We start from the raw sequence: 25329 nt of genomic DNA, 5'->3' as shown, positions 1-25329 counted from the left end.
TGTTTGCTAGTAACGTTATAGGTGCGTGACAAATATAATCTATTAAACATCAAGGAAGAAAAAGGAATAGCCCAAATCTCTTGCCATTCATTGGAACATTGCGAAAAATAACTCAGTATATTGTGTGGGATTAATGTTTCGTTAAAAATATGGTTGTTTGTAAATTAATGAATTTCCACCAGGGTTGTTAAAGGATCAGGAATTTTAAATCAATTCAATTCAGGTTCAGCAGGGAATATTAGCAAGCATAAATGGATCTGGACCGTAAAGAGCCTTTTTATGTTTAAGGTATTTAAATAAGTTCCAGGAACCTTTTTTCTGGATCAATTGAAATACGGCACAGGGTCCTTCGTTCCGGATCAATTTAAAGACGGTCTAAGTTCCATATTTGAAATGAAACAATACGCAACTTGGACCGAATTTACACTGTGATAGAACAGGTTCCGGTATTGTTGCGGAACCCAATAGAACCCATTAGTTGATGGGTTCGTGGACGTTTAAAAACCCTGATTTGAAAATTACATTTTTGGCTCGAAATTGAATAAACCTTCCATGTAGTGTAGAAATGAGTAGCCATAGGCGTGCGCACGAAGTCCAAAGGGGGGGTTAATGCCCCGCCCTAATCATGGACGTCTGCAGATATTTTCGACGGAGGGAGAAGCGAGGTATTTTTCCATGGGGCATATTACCCCGATAATAGTGTTGCCCCCTCAAGAAACACCACTTGAATTCGAAATTATCGCATTCCTGCATACCCATTATAATAATTAATGTAAATTACTATGACTGGAATCAAATTATACGTGTGAAATATATACTTTTAGCTGACATTCGTTTTCTAAAGGAGAGAGGTGGCCATCCGCACCCCCCTTTCAGATTTCCATGCCCCTATATTATTATACTTTAATCCAGAAATTTAGGGGAGAGGAATTTTATCGCCGGTTATTAAACTATATTATGCTCTTGAAGAAAATGAAGTATTTTTAAGCCAATGAAAGTTCACAAAACAACTACGGCTAAAGAAGGTGCAGTGGCGCAACCACGGGGGGGGGGGGGGAGATTGGGCCTCAACCTTGGACGGAAATCAATTCTAAGGGGTAAGGTTGCAAACATTGAACTATGGAAAGAAAGGTTGCAGAATCTAAGAGTTGCAGGACAAAACGATACTAAAGACGGATTTAGTTTTCACGTCTTTCGTGCATTATTTCTTCCAGACGGTCAAGAGCATCTGCAAGGAGGCACAGAAGGGCAATTGCCCCCTTTCGATTTATATCTTTATACAAATGTAAATAAAGTTATATAAAATTGTCTAGCTCGTTTCGCTCGCAATATCTGCTTTTCTTACAGTCTTGTCAATTTCAAACCCTTAGCTATAGTGGAACCATGAGCAAAACAACCTGCGCAGACCCACGACTCCTGTACACCATACTCCCGCTTGTAGGGGAGGGGGAGAGTGGACCATGCTTCCTTATGGCCCGAGGTGGAGGGAAGAAGGGAAAGCTGCGCGGGGACTTTTCGTCCCAAGGTTTTTTTCCTTGTGGTCGATGTATAGGGGACGGCGGCAGTCAGCCCTGGACGCCGAACGATGTAAATAGAAAAAAAAATGTAAAAGAGAATGTCATGGGCCTCCATGATTTTTTTGCGCCATATTAAATCAATATTGTTTTCAGTTTGCAAAAATTTGGATCTAAAAGTTTTCTTGATCGCTTCGCTAGCAATTTATTTTCTGTAATGCATTGTAAATTACCAGAGGGAGAAGTAACAAGAAGTAAGTACGTCAGACTATTACAAACAGTTGAGTCTTAAATGTATGAACAATTGTTTGGGGGAGAAGAAGCGCACACATTTCAGAGGCATATTTTTTGTTGTTTGTTGTGGGGGCGAATGAATTCATTAATGTATTAATATAGGCTATATAAATTGTGTACGTATAATAATAGTGCCATTATTACTACTATTATTAATAGTTTATCCAAGTACTCCCCCCGCAGACAAGAATTTGTGGTTACTCCTCTGAGGGGGTGCATCATTTTCTATGTAATTGAAAACTATCGCGCTTCGTTCTCTGGCAAATTTCTTAAAAATAAAAGTAAGGACATTTTGAACAGGACACTTAATAACATAATGGCGATGTCTTCCATTCCTAACTCCCAGGTGTGGGCAGACGTTGTAACATGCACTTTTAGTGACCATTGATTTCTACCATAAATTGCTACTACTAGATAGTGAACATAGAAGTGCATGTTTGGACACACGCCAGAGATTGTGCTTATGGCAATGGTCATCGTTAGTGCTCGAAAGTTGATGTGTGTGTGTGTTCAGTAGACTTTCAGCTATGCAATTGCGGGCGCGCACTTATGTGTGTGTAACAAATTTACTTTGTTTTTATATAGTCTTGTGCAACGTACGCATACTGTACTTTAGCGAGGACAAGAATTTACATGACCCCAACTCAGCCATGCAAAAATTAAACTTTGATAGTTATTGGAGCCCATTTTAATATTACAATTGTGGGTTCAGTATTTTTGAGGTATCGATAAGACATGTGGAACGACTGATTCTAACAAAATGAGTCAAGTTCAAAAGATATGTGGATGCTATTTGTCATCTCCATTTACATTCCATGCTGTTACACGGGATGATTTGGTAGTAGAGTGATTGACTATTCGGTTTCCATTCTTCAAAAACTCATTGTCCAGAACATTAGAAAGTAACATGCTGATTTGGATACACACACAGGCAGACACGTGCGTCCATCAAGGTAATTAATGTACATTAATTTGCATTTGCGTGCGTCTTTTGATAATTTATCAGATGCCATGCAATAATTACTTAGACAAGATAATGACAATGATGTTGCCATTTTTTGATATTTTATTAAGAGAATTTTATAACAAGAGAACTAAACTTAACCTTAGGAAGTAGCGTGTTTGAAAAACAAGAATTGATTTTAGGTTACATATTAGGAGGCTAACAGTAACGTCTGTTATTGAGTGGTGTTCCTGAGTAATTTGCTCTAAATGTTACATTTTGAGGTACATTCTAAAATGGCTGTCAAATTTATCATAAAAAATCTAAAAATTTACACTAATCTCTCACAAAGAAATAGATATCATGGGAATTAATACAATAAAAAAAAATTAGGATTTGTTCACCAACCAAGGAATAACAATATTTGCCATATATTCAACTCCCTACAACATCGAAGCTCAATTTTTTTTAAAAAAATGTAAATATACATATATTTAAAGTATGCATTCGTACTGTATAAGCATAAGAATAGAACGGAGGTTCTGAAAAGTATATATTGAAACAGTTTTTAAAATTTTGTTGAATATCTTTATTATTCTCTTAATCATTCCAAGGTAAATTCTAAAACAAGGAAAAAAAAGACCTTATTACTTAAAAAACTAGAGAAATTTTGTATCTTTCAAAACAAAGCAAATACACTGTCATTTCCTTCAGGTGTCAATTTAAAACTAAACAGAATTCCACAAATTTGACATGAATAAAAATATATTTCATACTCTTGTATAACATCAGTATATCTGTGCAATTTTGTGAACAGGTAAGACAGCTACTCAAAACTAAATGTATTAATTACTAGGAAACATTAAACAAGTACGAGCAAAATTGTTCTTTTAATTAAATTACTTCTTATGGAACCTCTGAAAAGATTTTCTTTGGTTACAGCTACTTATGTATAATGAACTATAAGATCACAAAAAAAATCAAGTAATTATATACATTATTAATCTAGACAGTAATATTCCCCACATTTTCAACATGTTGTACAAGATCTTTCTGTGGTGTATCATTGGATTCCACAAAGTTTGCTACAATGTTTGTAGTCAATTCTGTGCTGCTATTTCTGAGATTGCTTTTTAATGAAGATTTAGTTAGATTTTTTTTCATGAAAATATAATTATTTCTAATAACAAGTATGTCATCAATAATTTCGGTTGCCATATTACACCTGAGTGGGTTTAGTATGAATTTCAGAGATGAAAAGAGTCTCTCGACACTAACTTGTGTTGCAGGAGTAGAGAGAACAATACAAGCCAAAATGTACAATTCGGGACAACTTGATTTTCTAATTTCCCAGAAATTTAGAACATTTTCAGTCCTTTTCAGTCTTCGAGTTGAAACAAAGTAAGTGTCCAATAATGACGCAATATTAAACTTTGGTGCAGATATGGTATTCCGCCGCAATAAATCTTGTTTCTTTAAGTAGTTTGTGACATGGTCACTGTCATCATCTTCAGTGCTGGAATCTTCTTGTTTCTTTACCTCTCCACACACTGATAAGGATTTCATGTGTTCAAGTCTTAACCACAACTTCTGGAGATACACCTTCGCCACATGGATGTTTTCTTCACTTAAAACAGAAAAGTACCTGGGATCCATGTAAATAGAAGCAAGAAATCCTGGATACTCAAATAATGATGGAAGTCTCTCTTCGTTATTGACATATAATGCTTGTTTTTCTCGTTTGTCCATGCCCTCTACTATGTGGCGTGCAAGGTCTGTGTTGATTGTTGATGTTTTAAGGCGACACTCCAGCCATATCCCGTAGAAGTCGCCAAGTAGAAGCTGTTCTTCTTGCAGCCTCTTTGTGGCTACTTTGGCTGGTTCCAGTGACGTCAAAATAGCCTCAATGTATATCCAGTCTTCTTGCTTTATTTTAACTTGCTCTTGATAGTAATCCCCTATGAACTTTTTAAGTGTAAAAAGTGACTGGAGCATATCATTTGTGCTGTTCCATCTTGTCGGGACATCAAGGGATGGTACCGGCAGTGATTCTGCATTCAATTGACGCCGTGCTGTAGGCGATCGTAAGACACGGCATGCTGCTTGACATGTCACAATAATATCCTTAACTTCAGGAATGGAATTGAGAGCATCATTCACGACTAAATGAAGAGTATGCGACGCGCAACGAACGGATTGGAGACGATAATCTTTACTCGTCAATTCCATTTCAATATCTTCATCTTCGTAAGTGTCTTGAGAAATATTAGACATCTTTGTTTCTTGATCTTCCCCAATAAGTTTCCCGGCTTTAATCATGTTTGCTCCAGTGTCTGTAGTTAAACTATATATATTCTCCACGGGCACATTATACTTATCCAGAATGTTCAACAATTCGTAACGCAAATTGCTACCTGTTTGAGACACAAATAACTCTTGAACTGACAAAGTACGCAATTGGAGAGCCCCATTTACAACAAACTGGACGTTGACACCAAAGAATGATCGTCCATTTTTCGAAGTAGAATCAACTTTTAGATGTATCAATTTTCCCTCCATTTCGCCGCGTATTGTTTCTCTGATCTGCTGGGCCTGACTGAATAGCATGTTCCGTACACCTTCCTTGTTCACGATAAACCTGCAGAGAATAAAATTTGCTTTAATCCTTAATTGATAAGTTGTTTCTTGATTTTTGAAATTTTCAAGACATTTGTTTCAAACCCAAAATAGAATTAAAATTCTTAAAAATATTTTTCAAATAGTATGAATTAATTATATTATCAAGCTTTCATCAACTAGGCAAATGCTACAAATATGAGAAAGCAGAACACTTTTTTGGTGAAAGTGAAAAAGATTGTTATTTAAAACCATAATAGGTTAACCTCTATCAGTGTGTCTAGAAACTAACGCAGCTTGCATGCAATAAACAGTGTTATTTGATGCAATCAACGCTCTTTAGTAAAGTTTGAACTAATGAGGAAGTTATAACACCACCCTCCCTGGTCACAGCACTGGGCTTTGGCAATAGGTCTTTTTGCTTCATTCAGATATACCTAAGGCTGTGAAAAGGATATATGTGACACCTATATTTTTTTTATTTTCTAAAATATATTAACAATAGTATATAGGGGATATCTAAATAAGTTGTACTGCATGCTCAGTTCCATCCAGCACTGGAAAGCTACAGAATGTTAGCATAACCTGTCTCTAGGCATATGGAGTACAGTGAGTTTGTTTTGTCTCTGCGCAGAGTTAGCACGTGATATGGGACAGATGCCGGCATTTTCGTCCCGTAACGTCTAGCATGCAGACAATTATACAGTATTTATATTACATATTCCGACCTAACCTGTGTTATAAGAGTTTAAAACGAACGCACTGTAAATGTAACAACTTTGTAAAATTGAGGAAAATTTGACATAATATTTGAAAACTTTATATTATTTAGTTTTGTTTGAGTGTACAAAAGTGTGTTAAATATCATTTGATGAAAAAATGTGTCTCATACATATCAGTCTTCAGAAAATTACTTTTCCAGACAGTTATACTTAGTTTACTTATTCAAAGAGTAACTGTTGCAGTTGAAATTACTCATGATTATGTCAGTGAGTAACTAGTTTTACAGTTATTTGAAAAACTAACTTAACGTAATTGCATTCCTTCTAAACATTGTAAGGATATACAGAACTCTCTACCTTCATTACATGAGGCTGGATCAATAAAATCAATGTATTTGAAGTAACCTGAAATGAATTTCTAAGGAATTCTAACTAAAGAAGGTAGCTGTAACCGTAGCAGAGTTTCATTTTTGCAATAGATGTAACTTTATGACGTTACTTTTACTATTCTTTAAGACAAATTTTTAACTTTAAAATTTGTAGCGTTGGGGGAAAAAGTTAAATTTGGCAACACTGTTTCAACTATGGGCTCCCGCGTAGCCAAATTATTAGTGATTTAACATTTGGCGCTAGCGGTCCAGGGTTAAATTCCTGGTGGGAGCCCTCCAAAATTTCAGTCCTGCCCAGCTACGCGAGGACAGTAGTTGAGCTAGTTAAGGAGTGGGTTCTGTCTTGAAAGCCAGAAATAGCTGCGATGGACTATGCGCGGACCAAGCGTCATCCTTTGAAAAATCAGCTTAGAGTTGTTGGCATTTGAATAATTAGTCTTGTTTGTATACGTCAAATTGATTTAAGGGCCTTTCTCTTAGAGGGGTAGTTTAGCTTCCAACTATTTCTTTTCTGGACGCTTTTGTTTCCTTTTTTTTTCGGAATCTCCTACTAAGGCAAGAAAACTGGGCTTCGTTCCATTTTGAATTTAGTACATCCACGCTTTGTTGCAATTCGTCATTTCTAGTTGCTCATTAAAACTTCAGTGTTTGGTTTAATCTTGATTGTTGTCATAATATTACAATGCGATGACATACCACAGACATAAAATCCAAAATAAAATTTCTTAAATATTTATTTTCTTGTAATTAATGATCATTGGGTGTGTTCAATTTTTCGCAATAAAATATCCAACAGAAAGTAACTGCAAAAGTAAGTTATTCTTTAAATTGAGTAGCTGCACCGAACCTACTTTTTGAACCAAGCAACTGACTCGAGTAACTTTCCGAACACTGATTAAGACTGTCCGTTACTAACAATGAAAATAATTTCATTCGTATACAATGTGAACATACTAAGGAATACATGTAAAGGACAATCTGACGACATTGATGAAAATACGCACCTGTCAGAAGCTGGCATCGCTTCCAAAAGAGGATTCACTATATCTTGAAATGCTTGGTCATTCATCAGTGAAAAAGGACGTCCGTGCTCCGAGATGAGTCGGATGCAAGACTGCCTGAGGATGTCTGCGGTCATCTTTACATTTAGGAGAATATTGGCTTTCGGATTACTAGAGATAGCATTTCTCATTTTCTTCTTCTGCAGAAATGACAGCTTATCTTGATGCCTCCGCTTGATATGTTTCTCTAGGTTACCACTATGATCTCCCTATAAAGAAAATAGTTTTATTCATACTGAAAGAATTAATATCAAAGTAAAATCTATGTGCGAGTTTGTGTATTCGTACAATATACCCATATACGTAAATATATGGAGACCACTAACTGTCATTATATAACAATATGCTTAATGTATGGAGATTAGTCACAAATTGGAATCCCAGCACTTTTTACGCCTGATTAAAATACTATAGAATACCCTACACATAGTGGACCTTCCCCAATATAAAATACGTCGAAATTCTTGAACATGGGGAAAGCTAGACTACAATGCGTGTGGAGAATTTACAGGACAACGAGCTGGAGGCAACTATAGAGGGGGGCGTGGTGATAAGTGACAGAACAAGACTAATTTGCGGTATAAGCTCGCCTAACTTCTAGATAAACTCTACAGGTTATAGGGAGAAAGTTGTGCTTATGGATTTTGAGATTTTGGGAAAAATTGAAAGTCAATGATTGGGATATGCATTTGAGTTGATTTAGTATATTTTACTTCGCTTTTCTGCCAATTTTGTCTAATTGCGAAGTTGGGGATGAGTGATATGATGAATGGGCACACTTTTGCTCTTTTTACTATAATAATAGAACAAGTAATTTGATTTTGAATTTTAAAAAAAGGATGCAAAGATTGCTCCAATGCAAGAACAATGTGCGTAAAAACTTTGTGCAGTAAAGCCAATTTGTTCAGGCAAATTTGCTTTGAATTTTTAATGCTTAAGTAATGATAAGTAACTTTTGTCAATTCTAGGTAATTTTGAACATTTATAGTAGTTTTCTGAAGATTTTTTGTAGAGTTTGACATTTTATTAATTGAATATCTTTTACCCTTATTTTTCAAATTTTGTCATGTGATAATGTCCTCTTGCTGACTGAAGTAAACCTAGGACACACTGCTTTCAGTATCTTTCAGTTCTTTCAATGAGAGTATAGAGGAGCTTTTCCATGCTGATTTCGATGCATAAGTATTAATTACTAAGCAAATTATCCACCATCGCGTTTGTTCTGTTTTACCCAATGAGAGTTGCGAATTTGAACAAAGCGCCAGACAAGCAACTGAATCTCTACACAAGCATTTATTTCTCAAACACACGCACGATGCAAGAAAAAAAATTAACAAAAGTAATCTTTGTCAATTTCCCACACGATACTTGTGTATCGTACTGTACACGTCTTTACTAGCAGACAATCATTTTTATTTTAGAATCTCCGTCAAGTGTTTATTGATCATATTACTTCAGCTTTATTCTGAAAAGCCATTGCAACTTTTGTCTTCTGTAACAATACAACATAAAATTATTTTTTTAAAAAAATGATTTTAAATCTCACGTATTTGCCAATTCTGCATTAATCTCACTGCTGCTAACAGTGTGTATTACTCCATTTTCCGAACAAGTTTTAGTAAATTTAAACATTTTACACTTATCCATTAAATTTATCAAAAATTAACTCATCAACTGTTAAGGAATTAATAACAAATGATATATTTTTAAAATTTTATTTTTAGGTCATTAATTGCTTCGCCCTGTTATAAACGCTATTTCCTTGATATTAACCAATTACTGCAATTCAATCCTGGACATATTGGACACCCATTCAGAGGTGTGTGTTTTATAAACTACAACCCACGGAAATCTTTCCTGAACCTGATATTTTGTCTTTCCAGTAAAGTCACAATTTGATCTGAAATATTTTCATACGTTCAGTTTTGGCCCGCAACGCCATCAATAAAGCATTTGGTTTCTGACGAAATATAATGTATGTACCAAACGTAAAATTTAACTTACCACTCCATCAAATTGATCAATTTAGTCCAATTTTGCATATACGAATTAAAATAATAAATTTTACTAAACAATTCAAGTGATGGAATAAAGGTCCTACTTGGAATGTTAGAATGTAACCATCCTCCGCAATTTTATATGGATATACTAGCTAATGGATAGTAGGAATTTCCCACGATTGCTCTCTCCACGAAAACAGTCCAGTCAAAGTCTGAGCTTCCCCTTGTCTCCTCCACACCCCTGGTCCTACAGGGTTGCCACACATCTTAGCTGCTCAGTCGACACTTCGCGCGTTGTACAGTGGGATCCATGAGTATTACCGTGCAAATTGTCCATCACCATGTTAGTGCATTTTATTTGACCCAATAAGAGCTTCAAGAATTAAAAGAAAACTCAAAACAAGCTGTTGACAACTTCTGCACCAGTATACATAAAAATCCATCGCTTAAAACACATAGGATGTACGAGAAAAATAACGAAAATAGTCGGACAATTTGCCGAGCAATATTAGTGCATCGCACTGTACGTATGCGGTTGATTGCGTCAGCTGAAATTGTTGCTTATTGGTAGAAGAGGCATATATTTTTGGTAAATAATACAAAATTTCGGTACAATTTTCGGGTTCAAATGCGCTAAATAAAATAAAAATTCGTTGTTATAGCGGTGAAAAATCTGATCAAAAGTGGTGTATAAAATGACAAATTGAATATAATCCTAAATTTGATTAAAAAACTGCACTTATTACACAAAATAAGTATATCCCTTATAGTACATTCGTAGCATATCAGTTCTGTTGGAACGCTACGCATTTATGTAGTTACGAGAGTATTAAGTCTATTCTGTATAAAGGGGTCAATTTATGCTTCTCAAATATTTACAGCAGAATTAATCATTTCTCCGTGAATTACCTAACTCAGGATATTTCAAACTTCAGAAAGTATCGCATCGGTAAATAAACTAATTTTGTGTTTAGGAGTATTTCTTATTTTGCAGATCATTTCGTTACGAAACAGGGTAGGAAAATGCACCTCACCTTTCAGAAACATGAAAAATTAACATTACAGCATGTCATTTCACATTTCGTGTTTTCGTCAAAAACGAAATATGGATGTGTCTACTTACTGGCAAGACTAGGTGAGCGGCGTGACCTTGACTGAACTCTTTTCGTGACTTTAGATTTATAAATTAGCAGTTTGCACCTTTTCATTAAGTAGCCTCCTTCCTTTTTTGTCTTATTTCTACAGAGACTAGTTGAATATCTAGTAAAATGACGTGCTGTATTACAATTACTAATAGTATTACAAATTGTACACAAACATCAAAGAATGAAATACATTAGACACGAGTTTTCTGAAAATTTCTTCTTTTTCAAACTTTATACAGACGAAAATCGTGAATGGTAGTGAGCTCGCCCTGTTGAATAGGATGGGATTTCTGAGTGGAATGTTCAATGCAGCATATTGATCAAGATACAACAACTGAATTACGGCGAAGTAGGTTAGAAACCCTGCGTGCTCAAGAGCAGCTTCGATAAGGCACCTGAATTGTCTAGAGCTGAACAAGGAAATGGGCGATCTTTATTTCCCAAGGCCATTCCGCAAAACTAATGCCACAAGAAGTTTCCTGTGTGGATTTGTGAGCATGAAATTGTAGGTTGATGATAGTACTACAAGACGTCAAGTGGATTTTTTCCGTTTCGTTATTTTATATCGCTTTGCTACCTATAGAGTTTGAATAACTAATTAATCATTTGATGAGCAGACAAACACAAAGTAGCCGATCCCGTGGCAAATTAATTAGCGTAATACAATGCGAAGTCTAAAGTCTGATTAGAACCTGGACTAGAAGATATTGTCTTTATACCACTTCCATTATCTATCGCATCCTTTATCATCGCGATTAACAGTGGTAGACGCGAAATAAAAATAGAACCTTTGCAAGGACGTCCGAAAGAGGGGCAAGGGGTGGACGACCCCCCTGGAAAATGAAAGTCAACCAAAAATTATATATATATATATATATATATATATATATATATATATATATATATATATATATATATATATATATATATATATCACACATATAATGTCATTTCAGCTACAATAATATATGTTAATTATTGCATGAACATAACTTCAAATTACAGTAATGTTTTTTTTTAAAAGACAACACTTATGGTGTAGGACATGCACCTTGTTTCCCCCCCTGGAAAAAACTACCTTGCTTGCCCTTCCCTGAAAAAAAATGCGGGCGTCCATGAACCATTGGTATCTACTTCGGAGTATAAAGCGTTGTTTCTTCAATGTATAGCGCGGAAGTAGACCGCAACAGCCTCTTATTTGACAGGAAATAGCAACACGAGAATAGGGATTCCTCGTATTTTAGATTTTCTCAAACTAATTTCAAGTATGTGGTGGAAATTCCTTCTATATAGTATGCAAATCGAGGTTTGCAGTTTGAATGGGCGTATTCCTTTTCTCGGTTTTTCCTGGAGACGATATTTTCAATTACTTTGAAGCATTTTGTACCATTTTTTATTTTTATAAGCAATTTCATTAATTATACATATGATAGAATGATCTAAACATGAAACTCATTGTCTCTTCCAATGATTAACAGTTTTCCTTGCCTTTCATTACGCTAGGCCTCTCAGTCGCTATCTTTGTTGTGAACCTAGATTAAGTGTGGGGCTTATCCTCTATGCTTTCATCATACAGCATGGCTGTGGGCTACATGCTTGACATCTTAACACAACTCCTTTCAAATATTTCTCGGGAAACGTATTTCACCTATCGTCCTACGGGAATCAGACGAACGTAACTACAAAAATGCGGTTTTCAGTTTTGTTAAAAAAAAAAATCCTCTGAAGGGTATTTGAAGTAAATCGACATTTTTCCACTTCTAATTCTTATCTGTAAGACTGAGTCACGTTTAAGAGTCAGACTTTATGCACAGTAAGGCTAATCGGAACTGAACCTACAGTTTATAAAATTGGATCCGAACCACTGTGTGCCTCCACCGGGTATCGAACCCGGGACCCCTGGAATACAAGGCGACGACGCTACCACTGCGACATCGGGGAAGCCGACCTTCACTTCAAGTATCGCTATCACTTTTTAGTAGTCAAGGAGTATTGCATTCATTTCAATTTGGAGTAAGAGTTCAGCATTCACGTAAATCAGCAAACTTTGAGTTTTAGATACCATGTTCAATAACAACTTATATCGTCACGGCCAACAAAATAATGGCCATGAAAAAATTAGTATCAAGACACCATACTAAAATTGCTGCTTGAAGAACACCGTAAAGACTAAAGTCGTTGCCTGCTCCGTGACTGATCAGCTAAGCTGCTATTTGAAACCCTGGCTAAGGTATGGACGTACCATTGAGTTTGTCCCAATATCTATTCAACCTCAACATAGTAAATAACTGAAGAGGTAGGAAAGCTACGTAAAATGGCCGAAATAGGAAATAAAATACTCCTCTACCCCCCACACATGCATATGCAGCCGAGTTTTGAAATGCCGAAGCAACTATTGCCCACGGTCAGACTATATCAGTTGCTTTCAAACGTTAACATGATGAAATGAACGTTTCTATATGCACCTCCATGCAAATAATTTCATAGAATCCCAAATAAAGTTAAATTAATTAATGTATTGAAACTAGGCATTTGAATTTTCCCAAGGCAAACCTGCAGACATGAAAAGATCTGCCCATAGTCTTCAAGCACCTTTAAATACGCTGGCTCATAGCAGAATGTGATGTGTGAGCAAGAGTGCACTCGTGCACAATCCTACGTGTAATTTACAAACGTTAATTATTTTCCATTTCCTTTCGCCTGCATCCTAACATTTTTTTAATCCACGACAATCAGAGCAAAAAGTTTAGTTAGTTTTTTATGATAAGATTGAATTCCTGCAGAAATGAACAGAAACTACTGTGGGACCACAAGGATATAAACCTGAGCAGACTCGCGGCTCGCGTGCACCGTACTCTCGCGTGGAGGAGAGGGGCACAGTAAAGCATGCTTTCTTATGGCCAGAGCTGAATGGAAGAAGGAAAATCTGTGCGTACACTTTTCGGTGTTTTTTTCCCCTTGTGGTCGCTCTATACGACGTATAACCCCATTGCACTCTAAACTAAGGCTCTCCGACATTTAGACGAGCTGTTTTCAGTTTCCTTTTTCGAGACCACGTTCTCTACGTTGACCCTCACTGGCAGAACAATTGAGAGGAAGAATGTAACTTATAAGATAGAAAACACTTATGATGTTTAAATAGTAATAACACGATCAAGGTGGCTTCGGTCTAGGACGGCTATGAGATTCGACAAGTTAAGATAAGTCCCATCCTGAAATCCTAAATAACGGAATTTACGGCGAGAACTGAAACATTTCAACCTGCCCGAAGATTGCACTTACCGCAACTTTCTTTCCGCAGCCCGGAATAAGACAGTGAGATTCTCGTCGTATGTCATCAAAGGAGAAAAACATGCGAACGGGATTTTTTCTCTTTCTTCCCTTGGATAGCGAAGAACCTTTTCCTTCCATTGTAACCAATCGTAAAAGACCGAGATTCCCATTCACGCTAGTTTTAAGGATCCCAATTTCTTCATCTACCTCCGCTGTAAAATGTAGTTCTAACCTCCTACCCCTCCCTTAAATCGAACACTGCGAATCTGATTGGCTCCATGTAGAAGCAGCTTGTGGCGTATTTGTACACTGCTGAAAAATGCAGAAGCAGAAATAGTTATTTCCGTGGGTTAAAGCAAGATATATATATATATATATATATATATATATATATATATATATATATATATATATATATATATATATATCTTGCTTTAGTATATATATATACTAAAATGACAAAAAGGTAAGTAAAATAACCTAATTCAATTAATCATATACATATACACACCTGAACGATTATCGCCTGCACCATATTACTGAACAAATCCAAAATAAAACTTTATAATCACTCATTCCACTAAATGCCCTTGAGAACTGGAGATAGGTTGTCGTCGTCTTCTTTGTTTGGCACACACCGCCTATTAGCGATTTCTTGCCAGAGGTCCTATTTGGTAGTATTACACTTCTCTTAAGAAAAACACTTGAGGTGTTTTATCAAACTTTCTAGGGTGCACGCAGTGATTCTAATCCATTTCACCAAAAATATACTTTTGTCCCTATGGATTCATGTCTCACCATATGTACGCTTAGATTTATTTATTGATTTATTTATTTCAGATGTTACCCCTAATGAAGTTAAGGAGTTTTCATTTAATGCCCTTGCATTTTCTTTCTTGTGTCCCTCTGCTTTGATACCGAAATGCTCTTTTGTTGTAAAACACACCTACAAATACTTAAAAAAATAATAATTCTAAAACGTATTAGCTAAAAAATACATTTTTCTTGGACTTCTTTATTAGGCACAAATGTGTACACTAAATACATATTCAACAAATACAAAGTGAGATCACTTACCTTTAAGAAGCCGGGTTCGCATCCAGGATAAAACGTTCAATAAATGTTAGTATTAATATCTCCATTTCCTCTCTTCTTTTTCACTTAGAATTCCATCAAATAAACAGGCGTAATTCTGCAATTCCCCATCATTTGACATTTACAATCAGTGAATATGATAACAAAAGTGCTCACATGTCTACAAATGTCTTTATACTTCACTACCTTCGAGACGTTACGTTGTTCACGTCGCAAACAACAGAAAAACGCTTCGCTAAATAGGTAGACTCTCGAATATTTGGCCAGATAAGACGTTTTCATTTTAAGGCATGTCAGACACATTTTAAATGAAGGAACGTTAGAATTTTTTTTAAAAAAATATCTTCGGTATCGTAGATGTGTGATACAAAGTGGAACAATTTTGAAAAAATACAATTTAGTCAGATATTAAATTATGAACGTTGGACTTTACATAGCAGCAACATTAATATTCGGATACACTTAATAAAATAAGGAACAAAGGAAGTAGCTAAAAATGAGTACATAAAAAATATTACGTGGTAGAGTGGCACAGCACGCTACGACGCCAGGGGTTCCGGTTTCGAATCCCGACCTGTGCAGGAGTGTTCTTTGTGATTGTCCCTTCATCAGTTTCACCATTTCGTCGCTCATACTCATCGTTGCTTTCTTAACCGCCAGATTACCATTTCGGATGTACAGACGGGATCAAATGAAATGTACTTCCGTTTTCCTACCAACTCAGAAGCGAGTTGGAAACTCTTCATTGCTCCTGTATAGATAAGAAAGTGGGGGAGGGCAATAGCAGACAAGGCCAGCACGCAAACTTGTTTCCGGCAAAGCGTCTTGTTGGAGTCTTGGCAGTTTGTGGAAGGATTTTGTGTTCCTCCCCCACCCCAACCCCGCCTTTCTCTCTCTCCTTGAGTTTGTGTTTGTGTGTGTGTGTGTGTGTGTGCGCGCGCCGACACCTGTTTCATTTTAAGTTTGACGTATTTTTATTGCATCGACTAATTGCTGTCATGACTGGAAATGAAACAGGTTAGCAATGGAGACATAATGAGGGATCAAAAATACAAAAATTCCGGGCATGAGTACTTAGTAGTAGTAAAGGTAAGGTAAAGTTCGTCGTGCGTATAGAACCGTGCCATGAAGGCACATTTAAGGGTTTGTGGCAGTAGGGTGTCGCATATTCTCGAGTTCGGACATTTTGGAGGTCATATGACCAGCACCACGCTCCAGCCGTCTTTACTCCCCAAGGATGTAGAAGAAACGAGAAAATAAAAATGTTTTACATTCTGCGTATGTGACAAGTAATTTTTTGGATATTGTCTTTGAAGTATCTGTTAACATCCTAACCCGCAATTTTGTTTAAGGATAAAACTGGTTGAAGGCCGCGAGTGTTCCTGAGAAGTAATGAACATATCACAGAACGCGCAATAGTTTAGCTCGCGTTTTTCTGAAAAAAAGAAAGAATGATATACAAATCAATTCTACGAATGCTTACGTCATTGTGACCATGGAGTGCATTTTGCACACTAACGAGGATCTGGCGTCATGACATAAGGTCAGTATAATGGTCTGTGGGGTTTGGACTGTGTCCTATCCATTTACGTTTGTAGTTGTCCTTTCACAAATTTCATCTTAACACACCTTTCATACTTATCTTTGTGATTACCCAAAAGTGGAAGAAAAGCGAAATAAAATAAATAAACACATCGATTATTGTGTCCCTGCGTTTTTCAATCTTTCTTCATGACCGAAAATTTATGTTTCACTGATGTAATGCATCACTTTAATCATGTGAATTATTTTCCGTCATCGTTGTGTGCTTAATCATTCCTTAAAGCATAGACTCTAATGCTGTTGTCCTTAGTGTAATTGATCTTATTGTGTGGAAGTTTTGATGTGGACAAAATAATGGTGAAGAATAAATCTCAATTGATTGTTCGAAATTTAAAATATAATAACTCCGAGGTGACGCATATTAACTGTTCTTAGTTCGATGTCAAAGAACGATTTCTCCTATACATTAAGAAGGATTCCGGCCTCCGTGGTAGAGTGGTTAGCACAGCTTGCTTAAACACCGGCTTTGGCATTGTGTTCATTCGGTGTTCATTGTGAGTGTCCCTTCATTAATTTCATCATTTCATCGACCATCCTCATCGTCGCGTTTAGCCAAAAGTGGCACAAGAAGCGAATTAAAATAAAGCAAATCAATCAATCAATCGATCATAGGGTCTCCGGTTTCATAGAGCAGTATGCAAAGCACTTCGTCATGGATGCCCTCAAAATTCAAATAATAATTTGCAACAGAAAACCTGATATTAGAGTATTTTAATAGTTTAGGCATATTAACAATTCACGTCAACCAACAATAAACAATTTATTGATTGATTTTCTTTTATTATACTTCGCTTTTTGTGCCACTTTTGGCTAATTTGCAAAGATCAAACATTCATGGCCAGGCCAGGATTCGAACCCGGAACCCCTGGTTCTGAGATTTCGGCCTGTGTATGGGGTTGGTGGCCATCCACCGTCGTGAGGAAATTGAGGAGCTACAAATTAGTAGCGTGACGCGGCCATGGAAACCTGCAAAGACTGAAGACCACAGATTAGCTGAAGACTTGTCTTGTTAACCACGCGTCACCCCATAATTCCAACCTCGGCAGGTGGAAGTGAAGCCGGCAGTCGGTAGGTAGGACGTGGCCCTCACGGACCGTTGCGTCACGGGTTATTATTATTATTATTATTATTATCATCATCTTCAATCAAATAAAGCTTTATCGTTATATATTACCGTATTTCATCGCATAATCGTCGCACCCTGTTTTTCAATCCAAAGAGAGAGAGGAGGGGGGGAAGGCAGAACACAAAATCCTTCCACAAACTGCCAAGACTCCAACATAAAGCTTGCTGGAAACAAGTTTCCGTGGTGGCCTTGTCTGCTACTGCCCTCCCCCACTTTCTTATCTATACAGGAGCAATGAAGAGTTTCCAACTCGCTTCTGAGTTGGTAGGAAAACGGAAGTACATTTCATTTTATCCCGTCTGTAAAGCAGTCCCAATGTCTGCTCCAAGTTGCACAGCTGCTTTCAGAGCCCTTGGTTTGAGAAGGGGGTGGGGGTGAGGAAAGGGTCTTGATTTTTCATACCGAAGCTCCTTCATTTCTTTCTCCCATTTATCTTGGTTGAATTTTCTGAGATACGGAATTTACCTCATTTTGCTTTTCATTACGTTTTATTGCGTTACCCACGGTACGCTTACATGTACTTAACATTTTCAATTTCCTTGCACGTACCGACACCCTTTGGTTAGATACGGCAAATATAAATAGCTGTCGTTCGTCAAATGTTGTTTTTTTGTTTTGTTACCCATTTTTCTCGTACTTCAGTCAGGGATCAATGCAGTTACTCATAACAGATGTAGTCAGGAAGTAGCATGAATTGTTCTTTCCCCGCATTGTAGTTGACCGGTAAAAAACTATGTAACAGTAACAGAAGGCTTTCAAGATTTGTCTGAATATTAAAGTGATCTTTTTTTTCACACCCAAATATAAATAACTAATTTCAGATTTGAAAACGTAACAGGGGTGTAAGGGGTGACCTTCCACGCAGTACATACACCCGATCGTCAAAATCAGTTCCACGTAGTACACCCTGGGCTGCCTTTTGCTGACTAACAAGTCTCTGGCGACTGGCCAGTATAATTCTGTATGTTCTCCTGCTTTTTGTCATGTGTGCTGAGTGCCCCTTTACAGCCTCAGCTTTTAACCTAAGTCAGAATATTTTCATATTTCAGTTATGCGACCTTACAGTTATGTTATTTGTTGTGGTAAGGGGCTGGACCCAGTATAACGTGGCGGGTGCAAAATAGCCTAAGTGCTGAAACACCCAAAATTAAAAAAAAAAAGAAAAACGTAACAGGGAATATAGCTTTAATAAATGCGTATAAATATTTCACAATGGATTATATTTATGTACATGTTGTTAATTGTGAAATATTGTGAAGAAATGAAACAAAATGCTACGTTTCGGTTACTAATGTGAGCCACTGTATATGTAATGTTTTTATTTCATTAACAATGTACAATGGTCAAATACAACTTTGCAGACCTCCGTGGCGGAGCGGTTAGCACATCGCAATACGACGCCACAGGTCCCGAGTTCGTATCCCAGCCTATGCATCATTTTCATTTTTCTTTGTGATGTCCTTTCGTCAATTTTGTAATTTCATCACCCATCCTCGTCTTCGCGATTAGCCAAAAGTGGCAGAAAACCAAAGTTAAATATAACAAATCAAAATCAAACATTACTTGGCATGACAAGAATGGATAGGTTATTTTGAAGCTGCTGTTATTAAAAGCAAATTTTATGTAGCTTTCCTAGACAGAAGTTTCAAACACAGAAACTGATTGATTGGATAACGCCTGTGGATTCCTACTCGAGCAGAAAATGTATATGTTTCCATTTATTACTTACAACAATAGCAGACTGATTTCCCGCTAAATCAAAGAAAACTTGCATTCACAGTTACAAATTGACGTGTTGAATGATTTCTCTCACTCCAATTCTGCTTAATCGAACAGCACACCACAACGTGGGTCATTAAATATTTGCAACTTACTCTCGAGTTCCTCAACTAAAAATAAATTGACTGCGAAACAAGACCTCGTCTGCGATAACTATATACCACGTTATATGAAGAGTATACGCAAGTTGAAATTCCATCATAATAATTTGAATTCTTCTAGTAGCTACAAACATATTTTTTCATACATATTTTCTTAGCAAAATATGAAGTTCCTCACTTCAACAAGGACAACATATACACAGTATTCCACAAGAGTTTTTAGTTCGAGCTAGTCGTAATATGAATATACACGTCACTTCATTACTTAGTTTAAAAAAAGTGCCAGGCAATGTGAATTCGACGGCATGCCTGAAATTATTTGCAGTATCTCATGTATCAAGGGGGCTTTTTAAGTAAAATGAAGGACACATACCACATGCTTGGGTCAATTGAGAGTAGTAGAAACGTAATTATACTGCATGTTGCAACTGAAACAGTATCCTCGAAGCCGAAGTCGTTGAGTGATCCACTCATAAACTCTCTACCAAACATTTCAAGTTCGAGTAGACACCTGGGCATGAGCGTTTTCTTTGGTAACCATCCCTTCATAGATTTAATATGATCATCATTAATGTTCATAGTCGCGATTATCTACAAGTGGCAGAAAAGCGATACAAGAACAATACAAAAGTAGAAGAAACAAAAGAGGATAAAAGGATGAACTTAGTTAATGATAGGAAGTTTTATAAAATTACTGTTTCTTGAAGAATCTTGTCCTTTGTTCCGATTGTATTTCTCAGTCACACGTTGCTCAATGTCCATGTCGACTGTCGTTCTTACATTCTTGAAAATTACTTTAATGTCTGCCTATGCTCTTCTTTCAAACGTGGTAGGCGCTCTGTCTGTTTCTACACCAAAAAGTTTAATTCATCTCCTGTCCAAAAAGGCACGAATTACTGAAAGTAATTTTCAAAATTGTAAGCAGATGAGGGCCCTTGTAAAATACGTGTACTGTCCTTTTATTCGCTTAGTTTTGAGAATCACTCTCCATACAATTGTTGCCTACTTCAGAGTCCAAAGGCCCTGTCTAGCTACAGACCAGTTGCGCAAACGCGGTTTCATTTGTTTCGTACACAAATTCCATCCTTTATACGTATTTTCTACTTGCTAAAAGCAGCGGCGGCTCAAGGGGGAGAGCCGCCGTGCCATGGCACTACCCTCAGAAGAAATGCATACCTAGCCCCTAGCCCAAGTATTGTTAAATTAATACATTGATAGTTTACAGACAATGAGATTCGAATCTTTCAATCGGTCAAGCTGACGTGACGACCGCCCCAACCACAGACTAGATATGAACCGCCCCAACCTCCTCACTGCATCGCCAGCTGTTTCGTATCCTCGGCGAGGCAGCGGTCGGCGCCACCCAAGAGCTGGCCTAACCAAGTTGAAACGCGTGCAGAGGGTTGGTGAAGTCTCAGCGAGTAACCTTTGCACCATAAGCCGGGAAGAAGGTGGCAGGGGGTGGTGTTAGCCAATGGGGTTAGCCCATAAGACACCAGCCGTGCCCGTTTAGCACAGCGAGGGAACTTTCTCAGTGTTGACACCGTTGCCATCTTCAGAGATAAGTCGCTAAATACGACGGATTTGTACGACCCGTTGGGGAAGTAATTCGTGAAAAAGGTACTATCTACTTTTCTGCCAACATTTGGAGAAACGAACCTAGTATTTTTCCGAAGTTAAATGAACATTTTGATAATAGATAGATGCGCCTAGAGGGCCATCCAGACTTTTTAAAAATATAAAAGTAAAAATTCCTTTGGCATTTCGACAATTTCTTTTTACATCAAATGTAGAATATTTTCAACGTCCAGTTGGAATACGTGTGCATGGGGGAGGAGAAGGTGAGAAGATTTGCTTTCCCTTCCTCTTGTAATTGTGTTTTTAGTGAAGTGTCCTGTAGTGTTTAAAGATAGGTTAGTGAGTGAAGATGAATCGTATTAGTGTGTTATTACTTAAACACACTGTTTTCCACGTTACCAAACAAGGATATACATCTTGGCCAGTGGGGCAACCTCAAGGAGGGGGGCCAAGGCATTGCGGAGGTTTTTTTTCTTCGATTTCTTGATCACGTTGACAGTACCCGCCGGCCGCCACTGGCTAAAAGTGCCTTTCATATCGCCTCAGGGCGTTGTCTACTCGGATGCTTCGTGATCGAAGGTCACGTGTACAAAGTTTCAGATTTTCCGATTTGCGTGGTGCTGCTGCTATCAGTTCGGTTCGCCTTCTCAAGGTCGCGCAGCAAGCAATTATTTTTCGTCTTCCGATAGGAAAAAGCTTGCCTCTCGCTTATGTGGACGAACGCGTGGCACGGATGACTTTTTGGCTCGACCATGGTTGGTCCTTTATGTTTCGTCCTTCAGCATTTTAATCTAAGAACGAATCATTCTCATCGAAAAACATAATGTATTTTTTTTTAATTGATGTAACACATGTAAACCGAGAGCGAGAGATAGATAGATAGATAGAAACGTTTTCCTTCAACAAACGTTTGTTTTCCTATTGTATAAAGTGAACGCACATGTTAAAATTCATCTTGCATAGATATTCAAATTAGAACAAATTCACGTAAAGTGATTAAGTATGCAGAAAAGAAATATATTTGTGATAAATACATAGTTAGTCAGTAAATTCCGATAACCAGAATTCTGTCACGCCGAATGAAACGTTTTGTTTTACAATTTAATGTTTTCACTGACATCCAAAACGAAAATACGTATTATAACTTAATGACTTTCAAGGTGTCAAAATATTGTAATGTTACTATGCTGCCGATCACAATTATGAGAACGCTACGGGTCCCGGGTCCGAATCCCGGCCTGGGCGTGGATGTTTGTGAGTGTGCATTCATCAATTTCATATTGTTATCACCAATCTCCATCTTCGAGAATTAGCCAAAAGTGGCAAAAAAAAAGCGAAGTCAAATAAAGCATATCAAAATCAAACAATTATGAGACTTCTTCGAAAACGCCTTCGATAACGGTATTTGCTATTCGTAACGGATATGTGTATCACTTTTTCGAAACAGACTTTTGTGGAGGAAAAGAACTGTAACGTTACAAAAGTAACGAGCACAATTATACGAGAGACCTATGTTATTCTCTCCGGAACACGGCATCGGACACGGTATTGCACATCGGAACGTCTGTATGATACCAGCTATAAATAACGTTGTTGCTTTGAAAAAAGGAGTGTAACGTTTTTTCAGTAGTGACCTCAATTAAGTTACTGGTTAATTGTAACGTTACTATCACTTTCCACACACACTAAAGTTACTAGTCAATACGTGACGAACCTCTTTCTTACCCTGTAACGTTACTGGTTGCCGGCAATGGATGTAACGTTAAAGTGTCACGTGAAGACCTACTTCTTTAAAGATCAGTTATGGTTCGGTACCGTTATGCACACCTGTAACGTAATGTTCATATACCTGAGGTAACGTTTCTGTTCACGAAAAAAGTTATTCTGTTTCTGGTTGTAACGTAACGGAAACCGTAATTGAAAATACCGTTCCATTTCGTTACGTTACGACTCCCTGCTGTGAACCCATTCACCTGTAGCAGGAAGTACATTACACCGAATGTATTGGCATGGATGAACTTGTCATGTAACGGCTCTTGTCTGTAATAGCAGTGTTGTTGGTTGTGTTCCTATCGAACCCAATCTGTCTCCAAGCACAGGTCACTTCCTGCTGAACCAATTAACATGGCTGGCCAAGAACCTCGATAATACACTGTGCTTCCAAAGGGTTCCGCATCTCTGAACGTTCATAACATGAAAGTATTACCAAAAATTCACATAGATTTTTTTCAAATACTAAAACACCATACAATGTGATTTTTTTCAATCTGGCCTCACTGCAAGAGATCTTGAAATATGTACCTTGAAATTTGCCATAGTTACAAATCTTGCACAACTTCTCATTAATGGGTACCTGTCGACGACGCAAAGGCGGTGCTCATCACATCACGTCAGTAGTGAACTCAGGATTTTAATTTTGGGAGAAGCTGAACCGAGGAATGTTTGGTAATATGTTCAAGGGAGTGAGCGTGCGGGCACGTGCAGTTGCGGTACTCATTATAAATTTGTTTGCTAGTAGTAGAAAATCATAAAAAATAGTTTTAAATTAGAGTTTCTAAATAAACAGCAGTGTATTCATAGATAATTATATTTGCGCATATAGGCCTATTTTTCTACGCTTCTTTTGTGTAACAAAAGATAATTACTTATTATTGCTAAGTATGACAAAGGTGCACGGGACGACGTACCGTGTGTATCGTCAGCGCCACACACACACACACACATGGACTTCTTGTTTTTGAAAAAGTGTCCACTCAATCCTGAAAGGTTGATCACATCCCTTTATAGACGCTGACGGCTGCTCTTCGAAACTTCTCTATCGTTCGGTCTCCACGCGCTCTTGCAATAAGCCCTAAGAACGCTTTAATATTAAAATGTCCCGTGCAAAATAAACTGCGAATTTTAATAAATCCGTGCATCATTTCAACATGTATTATTCTCAACTTCCTGTTCTCCAGCCTCTCTGAAAGTTCTGTTGTTCATCATCCTTTGAGACGGCTCCAAAGACGTCTCAGAATTACTAAAGTGAAACAAAAGAAAATCGAATACTTCCTTCTAACTGCATAAATAAGGTTGTTGGAGTTGCAGCGTTATGAGCACCGACGCCTTTCATTAAAGCTCGATGCACTTGGAAGATAATAAAGATTTGTTGGGTCAGTAAACAGTTTTACTCGGAGACAGACTGCTGACTAATTGTCACGGTTTAATAAAGCATGCCGGTAGGGGTCTGTTAGAAGCACCAGAGAAGTAGTTATGAATACAGTTTATGCCAGGTCACTTCTGTATCACAAATATTGCTTTAACATGGCGTGGTGTGAAAACAGCTTTCCTGGTTGCTCGCTCCGTGAAAATGTCCTGTGAAGAACCACTTAGCTATTGTCTGATAAGCTCAAACTTATTTTCTCTCCCATTTGGTTGGAAGTAATAATAACAAGTAAAACGGTGTTACTGCTTAAAGAAAATAAATATTCGTGCTTCCTTAAGATGCTCGCATAATATGGATTGCACGACGGGAGGCGAGAAGAGCGAATCACGAAACCGAATCGTAAGAAACCTCTTCGGAACGGCAATGAAAACACAGAACCTCTTCCTCTAGAGGCATGCAAGGTGGCTGGCTCATTCTCCAAGAGTGAACAACCTTGCAATGTACGTAGTTCCAGGGGTGTATGTAGAAATGTCCATTTGGGGAGGGTTAAAGCCGATTGTAGGAAGGTGCAAAGGCACATTTATACCAGTGTCGCTGTCTGTCCGCACCCCGCTAGGATACGGCGTCATATGTGCCATGTCACGGCACGTGGGCTGAACAGCCAATCTCACACGCGCTCTTCTGCGCTCTTCTACTATTGGAGGCCGGAAATAACGCAGGCCACAAACTGACAGGGAAGTCTCTATTAAATATCGAGGACCTATAGGCACTAAAATTTCAAAATAGGAGACAAAAAAACACTAAAAATCCTACAAACACAAAATAAAACAAATTAAAAATCAAAGCAATCTACTTTTGTCAAAAAAAACACCATATTCAGCAAATGATCACTTGTTAATAGTTATCATTAGGCAAAAATTAGGCAGTATGAGCCTTGCGTATTTCT

General features: G+C 37.5%; 2 protein-coding genes across 8 annotated transcripts in view; both read right to left on the bottom strand.

Annotated features, from left to right (window-relative positions):
• LOC145995350 (uncharacterized) overlaps positions 1-7616 on the bottom strand; it is a 29209-nt gene extending 21593 nt beyond the window's left edge. The window contains exons 1-2 of the mRNA XM_083131958.1: positions 7483-7616; positions 4243-5389 (exon numbers count right to left, since the gene is read on the bottom strand). Coding sequence (XP_082988084.1) covers positions 4243-5389; positions 7483-7616 — 1281 coding nt within the window. The remainder of the gene's footprint in view (positions 1-4242; positions 5390-7482) is intronic.
• The window catches only part of Frmd5 (FERM domain containing), a 366456-nt gene that overhangs the window by 224053 nt on the left and 117074 nt on the right, over positions 1-25329 (bottom strand). The gene's annotated exons all lie outside the window — the stretch shown is intronic.

This window comes from Lepisma saccharinum, chromosome 11 (assembly GCF_977018435.1).
Source record: "Lepisma saccharinum chromosome 11, izLepSacc3.1, whole genome shotgun sequence".
NCBI classification, from domain to species: Eukaryota; Metazoa; Arthropoda; class Insecta; order Zygentoma; family Lepismatidae; genus Lepisma; species Lepisma saccharinum.
Note: the sequence above shows the minus strand (reverse complement) of the source record. Positions and strands in the feature narration are given on the sequence as shown.